Source organism: Mytilus galloprovincialis, chromosome 13 (assembly GCF_965363235.1).
Source record: "Mytilus galloprovincialis chromosome 13, xbMytGall1.hap1.1, whole genome shotgun sequence".
Lineage (NCBI taxonomy): Eukaryota > Metazoa > Mollusca > Bivalvia > Mytilida > Mytilidae > Mytilus > Mytilus galloprovincialis.
In genome coordinates, this window is record NC_134850.1 from 62861864 (window position 1) to 62876568 (window position 14705).

Below are 14705 nucleotides of genomic sequence, written 5' to 3' on the forward strand. Positions count from 1 at the left end.
CTCTAACGTAAACTTTAATCCGTCACTCATTTGAGAAATGTGGGTCAAGATTACTTCATGGTTAAAAAAGAAAAAGACAAACAGACATATAATAGTACAAGACACAACATAGAAAACTAAAGACTTATCAACACTAAAAAACTGCGGTTGATCTCAGGTGCTTCGGAAGGGTAAGCAGATCCAACATACCAACGTACGACCTTCACTGAGCAAAACTCATACTGTATAGTATGTTATAAAAGGACCCGGTATGACATAATGTTGACACGTTTAGAATTTCCTTATACAATGTAGTTGTTTTGTTGGTGTGTTGCGTTTTTGTTAACTCTATAGTCCGTCGGAGATGAATAACAGTATTTTACAATCCAAACAATTTAGGTCCGGTTTAGATGACAGAAGGTTTATACTGGAAAGTTGTTATAAATCAATATACGAGACTGGATACATGAACGTTCACATACTTTATTTTTCCATCCAACATATATACAATCATAGTTCATAAAGCATATTTACAAAACAGTAATCATGGCAACATACATTAACCCGCCGCTGCTCGTAGATCGAGAGCGGGGCGAACCGATGCGTCACATGGTTCCCTCTATTTCTCTGCTATCCCTTTTCGTTTTAAAAGTCACCTTTATAAAACATTATCATAGAAACGTTTTTGACCAATGAAAATAGAAAAGGGTACTTATAAACAAATCGTTTCCAAACAATGAAACATTTTTAAAGCATATTAAATTAAGACTTAGTGTTAATTGACATTATTCACTCTATATACAGTTTGCGTGTTGACAAATAAATTACATTGATGACCATTGTTGTCAAAAAGTATTCTCACGACATAATCTTAATCTTAATCCATAAATTTTTCCTAGTAACGCTAAAACGACTAATACATGTCTTTTATAAAATTATTTGAAAAATAGTTCAAAATCTTGTTTTCCGACTAAAATGAACTTCTAGAGTAATAAAAATATTGAAACTTAATTACTCATAAAAATTATGACTGTTGATACCAAACACGACACAAAAAGATGAAAATGCTAAAATTCACAATTTCACGCATTTTTACAACATGACAATGTAATAGAATTCAAAAGAGCAACCCACACTCCTGATTTATAACAACAATGAGCTAAGAAACAAAACAAATGACACACTGCAACCAACCTCAACCAAAAGGATACATTTCCCTGGAGGGAAACTAAAAATTTGCATGAACCGAATATTTCATTTATTTAAAGGCTTTTTTTCGAAGGTAGTTATTTTCGAAGGTTTTTGATTGTTTGAAAATGTGCCATAACTTTATGTTTTGAACTTATATGCCCTTTTCAAAGATTACCAGAACTAAGTTACTTAATATCAGATTATTTCTAAAATCTGCAATTAAAATAATGCATTCGATTCAATTTATTTTGATTTCCAGTTCTTCAAATCTCTAATTCGTGAAGTTTCTTCCCATGAAACAAATTACGACCAAAAAGAACGCAGCAGTTTTCAGATAATTTTGTCATTTAATCAAAATCACGTAAAAAAAAACATCAGAAAAATCAAAGAAAGATAAATAAAATTGATTGATGAACGTTTCGATTCTACTATGTATAACCCATTATAAATAGTTCAGGCAAATTAAAGAATTTCATTATCTCCCACGTGCAAAGCACGTGTAGAGAATATTACAAGACTTGTTAACAGGTCGTTGTATATTGACATTAATAAATCGAATGTATACCAATAGTTTAAGCTGATTAGCTGCATGCTATGCCCCCTTACGAATTGACCCATCAATTATAACAGATATTTGATGAATGATGTTTCTTGTGAAGAGAGAGTTATTCTTAGTTAACTACTGTCTGGGAGCATACTGACATATAGATCATTATAACAAGGAGAATGGCTTCTATTATCAAAATGTTGACATTCAATGTAGTTACTGTATTTTTATTCGGAGTTTCTCTAGGAAAAATAATTTATGATGTCGATTTTGACGATGATGATGGAAAGTGGCTCGCGGATGATGAGGTAAGGTGGAATTTTGTAAAAAAAAACAAAAAAAAAAAAAAACAATTTAATTTTCAGAGGCCTGTACTTCTATATATATACTGTAGTCTTTCACATTTCATATTATTTTATTAATTTTCTTCATCTGGACATTTTCTGAGAAAAGAAAATCCACAACACAGCAAAATAAAAACTCTCCGGGAGTCCCTGGAGTACAAGTCGGTGGTACTCTTCCGAGGAAATAACGATGGAACAATGCATGCTATGCAACCATTGTGATGCACAATGTAACATTAATCACTACTACAAAAAAAAACACAAAAAACAACAGATGCAGAGTTTAAAGGAATCTGACTATATATATATGTAAATTCTAAGAACCATAACTTCATACATGTACATACACGTAAGATATGTGAGGGGGGAAATAAACTCTTTATATATAGCCTTAATGTTTTAATATCAGACACGAGTAAAAATGTAATTTATTTTATTTTTATAGCAACACTTTCCCCAATTCATTTTTTGATATTTTATGCATGAAATTTTTTTATATTTCATGCATGAAATATTAAGTAAGGGGATGAAATTACATGTTATAAAAATTTGGGTGCTGAATCTTTATATAGAGAGGTGATTTGCTCTAGTTAAGAAAGTTAAAAAAAAAATAGCATGTCTGAAAATGTCAAACTGAAATTTAGACCCCCTTTAACACAGAATTGTCCATATTTTGAGTAAGAGCAGGTAGACTTTTCTACAAATTTGAAATTATTTGTCCCAGTAGTAATACATTACACTGTACACATGTTTTTAGATAGTGCCGGTGCGATTGTTTTGGTCGTCATTCAGAAGAGTTCGATAGGAACAAATATCTGACAATTCAACAGTCTTGTACAAGCCTAACTACGGAACTCCAAAATAATTGTTTCAATAATTCTCTAATAAACGTGCAGAGAGCGTGGCACTTTCTCTACGCAGGGATATGATTAAAAGTTTCCGTTCCGAAGACTGAACGTTGAATTGAGCACTGTACATGTGTATCTTTACATGGCAGCCCCTTGTGGGTTAAGTTGTTCCCTCAAATAAAAAGGCAATAGATCAATCTCTATATACCTCAGAGTACCTGCCGAAATAACCTTTTATAATGATATTTTTAATTGAATGCAAATCGCATCGCATTCAGAAAAGTTTTTACCATAAAATAATTGCAGTGCATTAAAAGACCAACACTTTTGGGACTTACTATGGAAATATATTTGTCGATTTTATAATATGTCATGAATTTCGTGGCGCTAATACGCTTCCGTAAATTTCATCATAGTCATATAGAATTAAAAAGAATTTAAAGCTGTGAAATTCGTTTCTATTCATTAAAAAATTAAAAAAGAAAGATTTCAAATTTTGAAAATTTCAAACATGAAATAGTTACATTAATTTTAGACATTTCCGTACGATTGTGTTTTCGTCTATTTGTGATGGCAATTTCTCTATGAATAATTGAAAGTCTGCAATAACATTTCACAGTGTTTTATAATTCCATCATCTTCATTTCATCGACACCTGTTTGGCTCAGTTACAATATAACTATTAAAAGACGTCTTTGAATACGACGTAGACTATACAAATAATTCTAAGTTAGAATGTTGAGATGCACAAAACATAATTGGTTTTAATGGTAATTAGATTTAAATATAATCATTATAACTTTTCAGTTATGTAATATCGCTTCGTGAAGTATGTGAAAATATTAACGAAAATAACGCTATTGATAACAAATGTTTATTGTTTGTCTTGAAATCTTTTCAACTCCTACAAAATCAAGATATTTATTTGTTTAGATTCAAAATGGAATAATCATACGATTTGCAAATTCTAAATTTCTTTATATTCGCTCACTTCGATGAAAAATACAATTTCAAAATAAAAAAAATGAGCTTATTTTCTACAAATGAGAAAAAGAGAGATTCAGATAACACGACAAGTGTCCCTAATGAAGCAGGATCTGGATTAATCAAGATGCTTTCGTTTGTGAAATGAACCGTAGTTTCTCCTTTCGTCTGATTAGCATTGACCATGGATTAACCATAGATATAGGAAGATGTGGTATGAGTGCCGATGAGACAACTCTCCATTCAATTAACAATTTGTAAAAGTGAACCATTAAAGGTCCAGGTAAAGTTTTCAACACGGTGCTGTGGCTCACACCAAACAGAAAGCTATAAAGGGCCCCAAAAATTACTACTGTAAAACCAATGGTCCATTCAAATGACAATTCAGATGTCAGTTTATATTTTGTTTTCCGGCTTGTCCACTTTTGAATGTTTAATTGATGTCACAATATACATTATGACCTTTTACGGTTTCCAATTCTTTATGAATTCAGGAGTTAATTAATTAGACTTATTAATAAGGCTAGATTAGGTTCAACATAAAAAACATACAAAATCTTTATAACAATACATTGTTTCAATTTTGCTAATTAAAGACGCATTCTTCTGTTCTCGCAATTTGAACATGTAGATATAAGCTCACAAATCATTCTGCAACAATTCACAGAACGTGCTTAAAAAAGAAATAGGTTAATGTTTCATGACTAGACGTTTAAACGTGACGGCTTATATTCGATGCTACTGCTTCGTATTGTATGGTCACATGTAGATCTTCAGCAGTTTTATATCTTTTAAGTAATTCACCAAGTAATTCCTGATTAAAAATGGCTGTAATATTGTTTACTGGACATAATATCACATTAATTAATGAAGATGGTATACGGATAGCTGAAATTCATTGAAAACACGCATGTCTGGGTTCATCATTTTGCATAGTAATTTTCTACATTTATTTCAAGCATGCCTATCGTACTCTGCAGAAATCAACGAATCAAAATACCGGTGTTGGTGTACCGGGCAGAGTTTTGTACTCCGAGTTCAGAGTAAGATTTTAAGACCACAAAGCCATGACTTACATCAAATTTTTCTCTGATTTATATGTTTTGCAATAATGTCTGCATAAATGTCCTTCTGTGGCACAAATCGTGTAACTCGAACAAATGAATCAACGAGTAATTCGACACCCCAAAACGTATAAAACTATGGTCCCATAGACTTACATTATAACATATATGGTTTGTCTCTGACCCAAAGGGTATCACAGAAGGTTAGTAAAATACGATACCGACGGCCAAATCCATAGATTTAGTAATATATATACAGGGCTGAGGCCGAAAGCCGAATTGCGTATAGATATGGCTAACCCTCTCTACGTCCAAATTGGTCAGTTATGAAAAATATAACGAATTTGTCGCACACAGGAATTTTTCTGCCAAGATTTATATAAAATAAACTTTGAAATATTTAATCAATTATATAAGATGTGATATGAAATCTACTGACCCTCTTAGAATTCATTGGATCACTACGTGGCGGCGTTAAACCAATCACATCGCCACTATAACTAAACTGAGGTGCGATTTAATCTGATAGTAAATCTTTTCTAAAGAAGAGCGTAGAACGTTTTACCATGTTGGATACCACACCATGTCTTATTGGAATAAAATACGATGGTTACTATCTATCCAAGCAGCCTTTGTCTTGCAATCATATTCTGCAACTATTTTACTTAATATTTTGTATAACTTTTGCTTCTATATTTTATTAAGCATAAAATGTTTAAAACTTACAATTATGTGCATATGCAGGTAAAAGGACCAACTTAAAAAAACATAAATGTCGATTCATATTCTGAATAAACAGTGCAACGCGAAAACGATTTCTTGAAAAAAGTATTCTGAGGGATGCATTACGGTAGGTGGCATGACTACAGGGACATTTTTTCTTCTACCCAACATATAACCCTTCTTAATTTTTAATCCTTTATCCAAGTAGACCATCTTTGTCGGATCTCCTTTATTTAACTTGTTTTCGTCTTCAAAAAGGATGAAATACTTGCTACTGGACTTTACGCATTAACTTATCGATCGTTTCCCTGGTTTAAAAATTTATTCGTGCAATGATCGTTTTATTATTTGCTTCCATTTAAAATTATCTGTTTTATTCCGATCCTCTATATTTTAAACCACAAGAATTCATGTTTCTATGTAATCTATCGTTAGCTTTTAAACTATGACATAACGCATTAACATCAAAGAAACCCGTTTCTCATGTCAGCACTTTTTATGCAGTCTTTGCATCATTTTTTCGTTAATTTCACAGCGCGAGCAGATCATTATTTAACAATGAGGGATATAAAAATAAATCGAAACACATTTTTCCTGATTAATTTCAACATTTCATTTCATTTGTAGATAACATCAAAGCTACTAAATTCATTTCTTTTCTAATGATCTACCTCCTACCTGTATCGTTCAACCTCTCACATCATCACGGAGATACAGACATAAGTTTTTGTTAAATTGTAGATAGGGTATCTAACATTCTGTGTGATCTTCATTTGAACTTTTCGAGCAGTTGCAATTTATTCTCATTATTTAGTAAAGGACATAACCCTTAAAATAAGTCTACCTACATGTAATCATCACACGTACGTGACCTCTTTATTTAACTCTCATGTGTGATTCCAAAGTTCTAAACGAATCTCTATGAACATAATTAAGGCATACTGGTATTAAATTTAGATAGAATGGATCACATTGAACACTTGGCAGTAATCATGGTAATCACATGACATTATAATCACATAATCTTTAATCATTTTTTTTAAACCAGATTTTCAAATAATCAGGTATACAGCTATGGACTATCAAAGAATCATAAAATATTTGGTCTATAACTATAAAAACGGCCAATTAATCACAAAAGCAAAAACCAAACGATGAAGCTCATTTGACAGAAACCAGTTTCTATACTCTTGATCATATGCTGTGGATAAAATTGCGAATCCAGTATTTTCACACAGTTCAAGACATTTTAAACTTATCAAATATGAAAGCTAAAGAAAATTGTGCCCATATACAATTTCGCATTTTTTGGGTTAATTAGGCTTCATTTAGATAGCTTGTATTTATCAACAGATATATTATAAAGCAAACAAAAACCTTCAAGTATACTTTCGGAGGAAAACGTTATTTATGATCGATTAGACCAAGGTGTACAACCGTTCAAGTCCGAGAATAAATTTGAAACGAGTGAATTCAAAACGGAGTTTGAACATACTTTTTTTCTCTAAAGTTTATATTCAGTTTTTGTATTGGTTGATAACCGTACTCAAAATATTTATGACAGAAAAACCTGATAAAAGTAAAGACAGATACGTAGAAAAAATAAACATTTTCAGCAGTATCTCACAAACCCTTTACGCTTTGTTATTAAACAGTATAAAGAATACATAAAACCAGACATCAGTAAACCTTTTCAATTCATAAAGACATGAAAATATTATTCTTGGAAAGATTCTCTGTTGATATTCTTCACGAAATTTGGTTCAGCCTGATACAAACATCTACTATCAAAATGGATTGTTTATACTGGAAGGTCAGACTGTCTATATTTTCTTTAATTGATATGATCTTTATTTATGCAGCAAAATGCATGTCTCCTCACGGTCAGTATCCTCTTGTGATACCATAGTTAAAGATGTGTTTCCTGTAAATGTGCGATATACTCGTATTCAAAACCTTGATAATCCTCATTCAAATGCGTTGATGCAAACTAATCCGGCATTGTATAGAGATATTATACATATTTCTGTGTCCCTCAAGAACAAGTTACAAAACTGTAGATTATTTACGTGGTTTTTGGTTTTGAATATGTCTGATCATTTTATTTATTTTTGCTGAAACAGTTTTAACGTTCAAATTTTACAAACACGAGAAAATTAGATTGAATTAGATTAAAAATCTATCTAATCTTTTTGACGAAACGTTTCAATCTCGTTTAAATTCAACCAACTGAAGGTTCGAAGATAGGTTACATCAGTATTATTCATCTACATGTGAGGGAAAAAAAAACAGAATTTAACTGCACGACGAGTAACGAAAAATTATGATAGTTAACGATAGCATCAAAATGTAACCCAAATATAGCATCTGTGCTTTGTATAGCAATTTATACTTCTTTTCATCATATATTCTTTTCCAGTGATAGTTTGCATTACTCGGTTTTGATCCTACAAGACCAACTTTGTATAAAATAATTTGCTCCTGTCCTGAAAATGCCACTAGATGTTGAGCAAACACCACTCAATTTATCGAATGGTCAAACGCTTATTGCTAGTAGCCGTACGATAACAATGAGAACTTCAGTTTTACAATCTTTGGTAGGTGGTTGTCTTAACTTATTGCAAGTAGCGTATTAAAATGATTGTTATCTCAAGCCAAACTGATTATAATAATATATATCAGTAAGCATATCGCATAATATATACATGACATATTTTTTTCTTTTTAGAATTATGAGACATCAAAAGATTATTTAGGGGATTCTGTTGCAGGATTAGTACTCCAAGACAATGAAAAATGTCCACCATTACCGGAAGTTATATCATCGTCTGCTTGCATGGCCACACCTTGTTTTCATGACAAAGATTGCGGGACATCGGAAGGTCGTTGCTGTGATAATGGTTGTGTGTTTACATGCTTTTCATATCCGATAGGACCAACATGTACGTATAACGTTACTCCATACTTTATAGATTTGAAAGTACAAATAAGATGTCGATTCAAATTCCATATTTTGGTTTCAGAGGTGATTTAGTACCATGATAATATTTCCTCGTTTGTCCAGTATTTAAGCCAAATAAATGTAGTAGAAAAAACGGATTTAATCTGTTAAATGCAAGCTATTTTTAAACACACACACACATGGCTTTCAATATAAAAATTGAAGTCCGCACAAACTCATAAAAAGGGATAGCTTCCACATTGCTCAAAATCTCAAATAATAATTATCATATACAATGTAAACAAAAGTAATGAGCATTTTTAGAGTCCCAATTTTGTACTAATCATAATTTTTGTTGACATACGATTTCAGATATTGACTGGGTTCGTGAACCAAGGCGACAACAAGTAAATGGTAAGATCGTCATACAACTTCATATTAATAGATTTACAAAATATCAGTCGACCAGATCTTATTCATACATCTACTTACCTAACCCAAACAGAACTGTTCATGTATTGGTTACTAGAATGTTTAAGTGTAAGACACATTAATCTTTTCGTTGATGCTTTATGGTTTATCCGCACATTTGATCAACATTTACCAGTATAATAAAAGAAATAACACTACGTATGTCATTATAAGTAGATCGGTATATTTCGTAAGAAATAATTGCTACAACTATAGTATTTATAATGATATTCAAATAGGGTTCATTGTAAGACTTTTCACCAGTTTCCTTGGCAATGGCGACCATTTGGACAATTCTTGATACTGCATTATCATCTAGACATAACATTCAACAGTTCCACAAAGTTTCAGTAAGTTCGATGAAAACAAACACAAGACCAAGAATTTTCTAAAGATTCAAATTTTCGCTATTTCCAATGAAAACGGCGGCCATCGTACAAATTCCAATGTCAGGCGCACACTATATGGTATACTTCCATTGACATTGGTCCATACATATCCGAAAACTAAAGTGGACAAAAAGAGTGAAAGAAAAATAGAATAAAAAAAGGAACGAACAATGACAAGATGTCATTAGAACTCCGTTCAGGGTGTCATAGTAATGTTGATAATCCTGCTTTAAAATTGGGCAAATACATAAAAAAAACAGCTAAACATTGTACATTAAATACATTTTTAACTTTAACAGGAATATCATGGTTGATGAAAGGACCAAATTTAGCTGAGGAATGTGAGTAACTAAATTTTATTATTTATTCAAGTTCAAGAATGTGTATTACAAAAGTTCTTGGGCACACTGTTTTAAATAAAATTAGCTTCTGCATGGTTGAGGAAAATATACTGCATATCGAAATGGTATTTTGGTGATAAAAAGATGTCACTGAATTATAATATAGAATTTGCAGGAGGATGAAAAAACGCGTTTTAGATTACCTTAGCTGTATTTGGCAACACTTTTATGAATTTTGGATCGCAATGCTCTTCAACTTTGTACTTTATTTGGCTTTTTTAACCTTTTTGGATGCGAGCGTCACTGATTCATGAGTCTTTTGTAGACGAAACGCGCGTCTGGCGTATATACAAAATTTAGTCCTGGTATCTATGTTGAGTTTATTTAGCAATATGGACATATGGACATACTCTTGGGAGAAAAGGTTTTTTTTCGGGGGGGGGAGGGGGGTCGGCACGTATGAAAGTTTTGCCTATTATTTAAAATTATATCTTCTGTGTGCATTACAATGAAAATATATTGAACTAAATGGAAATCAATGGAAAAACACTGCTCAAATATATATAAAAATATCTCTTGTTTAGTTTTAACAATGTGTTTGAGTAAGTCGTTCGTAAAAACGTATCCCGAAAAGTTTATTATACCAGTTAGAAACAAGTATATATTTGAATAACATTTTTAAATTCCAGTAGAGCCCTGTAGTACTACATATCATGAAGATGAAGATCCTCTCTTGTGTCCGACAGGATATATCTGTCACGTGGAGAGGCTGGGAAATTCGAAAAAGGACGTACCTAATTTAGGTCATTGTATTCCTGAAAAAGACGGTGGGTGAATCTATATGTAAATCTATAGAAGCTGCTTTATCGAGGCTACGCATGACTTTGGCTTATTTTCTATTTTAAATATATTATTGGTAATTTAACTTTTGTGGTAAAATAACAATATATCAGTAATGAATGAGGAAAAGCAGTAAGTCATCTTATTCTTGTTATTTCGAATTGCTATATTCTCTCACTCAAAGTCATGTGTGTAATCCATACTCATTCAAATATACGATTATCTGCACATCCTGATTTTGACTTAATAAATCAACACAGCGTTACAAATGATCATTATTAAACGTTAAATGCTTTCTTGTGGTCAGTATTGTGTTTTGATAACTGTTTGCAGTTGATACATGTACGATTTCTGTTATTGTTGGCTCCGAGTTTGTTTTGACGCGACTAGCAGATGTTCCTAAAACCAATAAATTAAAGAACAATTTCAGAACATGCTATTTCCATGCCAATGAATACAATTGTAATTGCATATTGTAATATTAACCTACCGTTGATTACTTCCTGCTAATATGCACCATATGGAATATTGAGAGACGAGAACTGAATTACAGTGCTTTAGTTTGGGAAATTGCTTTTTTTGCCTTATATTTAATATTTTAGTTTTTTTCTTATTCCATTATATGTTATGCTTGGTTTTGAGGTGGCATGAATCAAAATTCAGGAAATTAAATTATAAATCCTTTTCATCTTGACATCAATTGCAGAATGATACCTCATTATGACATATACAGTAAAATGTGTTCCTTTTAAAAGCATATATACATTTAACTTCCAGTGGCAAATATTACAGTGTTATCAGGACGAGAATATATCAAACCAAAGACTTGAAGAAAATCAACATATGCTTGCTCTTTTTTTAAATGCGGAGGATAAATATATTAAGGATTGATTATTTAACGTTCAGTAGCAACTATTTCATCATCTTCGCTAGCCAAGGGTTACGATCCACTCTCGCTCTCTTCACCCTTGGCAGATTGAGCTAACATTTGTGATATCAATGTTGCGCCATCTATCGGAAGATTAAAGTCACGCCCATTCCGAATACATTATTCTTGACCAATGGTAGCACTTGAACTCTTCAATTTGGAGGTAAAACACTGTAGCGTCTAGATTCTACACACTTGGTAAAGCCGGAAAAATATACGTCAACATTCATGCATTTGTGAATGAAACATACACAGGAACTTCTATTAGTTGATTAAAACATTCCAGTTGTCACTAAATATAGTCGTATGTTAAGTGATGTAAAGACTTGTTGCGCAATAAACACGTGGCAATTGTTTACAAACACTTTCTACATCTACACGTGATCATTTTATAGGCGCTTTTTGATTGGATGCAGCGAGTTTCTACTGCAACCAATAAAAATCCTTACCTTGTGTCTCCGAAATTTTATCTCAATCCGCCAAGGGTGAAGAGAGCGGGAGTGGATCGTAACCCTTGGCTAGCGAAGATGCTATTTCATATATAGATTATGAATTAGATAGAAGGAGAAAAATGGTTAACGCGTAGTAATGACCTGTAGATTGTTTCATAGTGAAAATATATGATTAAAAAGTAGCTAAGCGTAGTTGGTGTAGAAAAAAGTAGGATGTAAACTACTTTTTATCATACATAATTTCTACGCATTGAATATTCATGTTATAGTTGCCACTAACCATCCATCGATCATTATTTACATCTGCCCTATAATTTTTATTTTACTAATAAATAAAACACTCGAGCACACACAGGACCTACAGTTGTTACATTGTGTGTCATTTTGGTCTCTTGTTGAGAGTTATCTCATTTGCAATCATACCACATCTTCTTTTTTTTATACATACACGTACATCTACTAAAATTGCAACTTAGATGAATTTTTAGAAATATAAAAACATAACCCGTGACTATGTTTTGTAGTGTTTCCAACAGTCGATCCAAATCCCAGCAGACACTTAGAAACCGACTGCTATTTAGAGAAATATTTAATGGCAGATGGCGCAAAAATAAAAGTTAGAAATAGGACTTGGTAAATATTTTGTCTGATAGAAAAATATACTATCACTAGGATTTTTCTTATTATTCCATTTGTTTATATGAAAAAACTCTGAGGAATTTCACATGAGAAAGAATTCGTGTTATTCCAGAATTCTGAGTATCATATACTTTTAAATGAACTTAGAACGCGTAAAGAAACCCAACGAAATACACAAAAAATGTTAAATTCGAATTCGTAAACAAACAGTACTACAACACTCACATTCGTGAATCAATAAGTTGTTTGGTACACTGGTTGGACTATATTTTTCAATAACTGTCGATTATTTCGAAAAGGACTTTTAAGACATGTTTGCAGTTTAGCTATTTTGTATGTGGATTTGCTGGAGCAGAAAAAAAAGAAAAGAAAAGAATGAAAAACATTACTGCTTTGTGGTTTAAAAATGTTCGTATACAAATAGACTTATTTTTGTCATTTGCAATCATACCATATCTTTTTATTTTAATACATAACCAAATGTACAGAGAGCCATAAAGTAAAAAGTAAAATCACAAAAATACTGAACTCCAAGGAAAATTAAAAAAGGAAAGTCCCTTATCAAATGGCAAAATCAAAAGCTCAAACACATCAAACGAATGAAAAGCAACGGTAATATTCCTGACTTTGCACAGACATTTTCTTATGTAGACAATGATGCATTAGACCTGGTTTTATAGCTAGCTAAACCTTTGAAGGAATGCTCGGGTATTTGTGTTCCTCAATCTATTATCGTTATGATGATCACCAACAAAACATATAATTCTTATTTCAGTTACTGTAAACAGGGTTTCTTGAGTTGTTTAAAAGACTGACTATAGAAGGTATGTACATCTATGTAATTGTACTGATATTCAAGAAAAACTTCAAACATTGTTAATACGCACCAAATGTCATTAAACTGAAAAATGTATTCAGTGAAGGCCCGCTATATGATCTTGAAAGAATTGTATAACAGGGTTGTTGCTATTTTTTCTGAAGAGATGATTGAATTCACATTGTATAATGTTTAAGACATTTTAAAATGACTTATTGTCTTCCTTTGAATATGATTTGGTGTTATGCGGACTCTACAAGATTATGTCTTGTAAAAAAAGGACATGATAGTTATCAAAGGTACCAGGATTATAACTTAGTACGCCAGACACGCGTTTCGTCTACATAAGACTCATCAGTGACGCTCAAATCAAAAATATTTATAAACCCAAACTAGTACAAAGTTGAAGAGCATTGAGGATCCAAAATTCCAAAAAGTTGTGCCAAATATGGCTAAGGTAATCTATGCCTGGGTTAAGAACATCCTTAGTTTTTCAAAAAGTTCAAAGTTTTTTATACGGGAAATTTATAAAAATGACCACATTATTGATATTCATGTCAACACCGAAGTGTTGACTACTGGGCTGGTGATACCCTCGGGGACGAAACGTCCACCAGCAGTGGCCTTGACATGACACTTTTCACCTTAATATCTGAATTGATATTGGTTGAAAAGTCATCTCAAGTAGATGTGGATGTAAATTTCAAAAAGACAAATTGGTATTGCGATATTTCGTAGAATATATCCATAGTGTAACTTTATTAAACAAAAAATAGGTTACAAACTCGACGAAGTCTGTTCTGTCTCAGATATTCGAAATAAATCATGTAAGTGGGAAGTATTTGAATGCATATGTGCATGCAATATCTTTTTAATGAATATTATCAGCATGCCTGAATAGATGGTGAACCCAGGGGCGGATCCAGCCATTGTAAAGGGGGTTTCAACCCAGGATACAGGTGAGGGTCTAACAATACATCCCCTTTCAAAAACATTGATTGTCAGAAAGACCACCACTAATACCATAAGTTCATTTTATTTTTATATTTCAGATGCGTCTAATTCTATACATTCCAAAAGGAAAACCATATTTACAGAGGTAATGAACCAACTGACAGAACACAAGTCCAAAGGAAAAAGGAATAAACTGTATTTAAAGGAGCAACAGAAAAGATAACACATATACTTCAGCCTGCTACACCTTTTG

At 32.2% G+C, this 14705-nt stretch overlaps 1 protein-coding gene across 1 annotated transcript; it reads left to right on the forward strand.

Moving 5' to 3' along the window:
• Window positions 1–1672: 1672 nt before the first annotated feature.
• Window positions 1673–14693, forward strand: LOC143056858 (WAP four-disulfide core domain protein 1-like). The gene is made up of 8 exons (XM_076230026.1): window positions 1673–2025; window positions 8409–8622; window positions 8994–9035; window positions 9781–9822; window positions 10512–10649; window positions 12567–12675; window positions 13457–13505; window positions 14551–14693. The coding sequence occupies exons 1-7, from the start codon at window positions 1897–1899 to the stop codon at window positions 13494–13496; spliced, it is 714 nt and encodes a 237-aa protein (XP_076086141.1). The 5' UTR covers window positions 1673–1896; the 3' UTR covers window positions 13497–13505; window positions 14551–14693.
• Window positions 14694–14705: the final 12 nt, after the last annotated feature.

Bases quoted from the DNA above. Each gene is read 5' to 3' on its own strand.
- LOC143056858 (XM_076230026.1), top strand. From the start codon at position 1,897: ATGGCTTCTATTATCAAAATGTTGACATTCAATGTAGTTACTGTATTT. The intron at 9,823-10,511 runs GTGAGTAACTAA...TTTAAATTCCAG, and splicing joins ACCAAATTTAGCTGAGGAAT to TAGAGCCCTGTAGTACTACA. The intron at 10,650-12,566 runs GTGGGTGAATCT...TATGTTTTGTAG, and splicing joins TTGTATTCCTGAAAAAGACG to TGTTTCCAACAGTCGATCCA.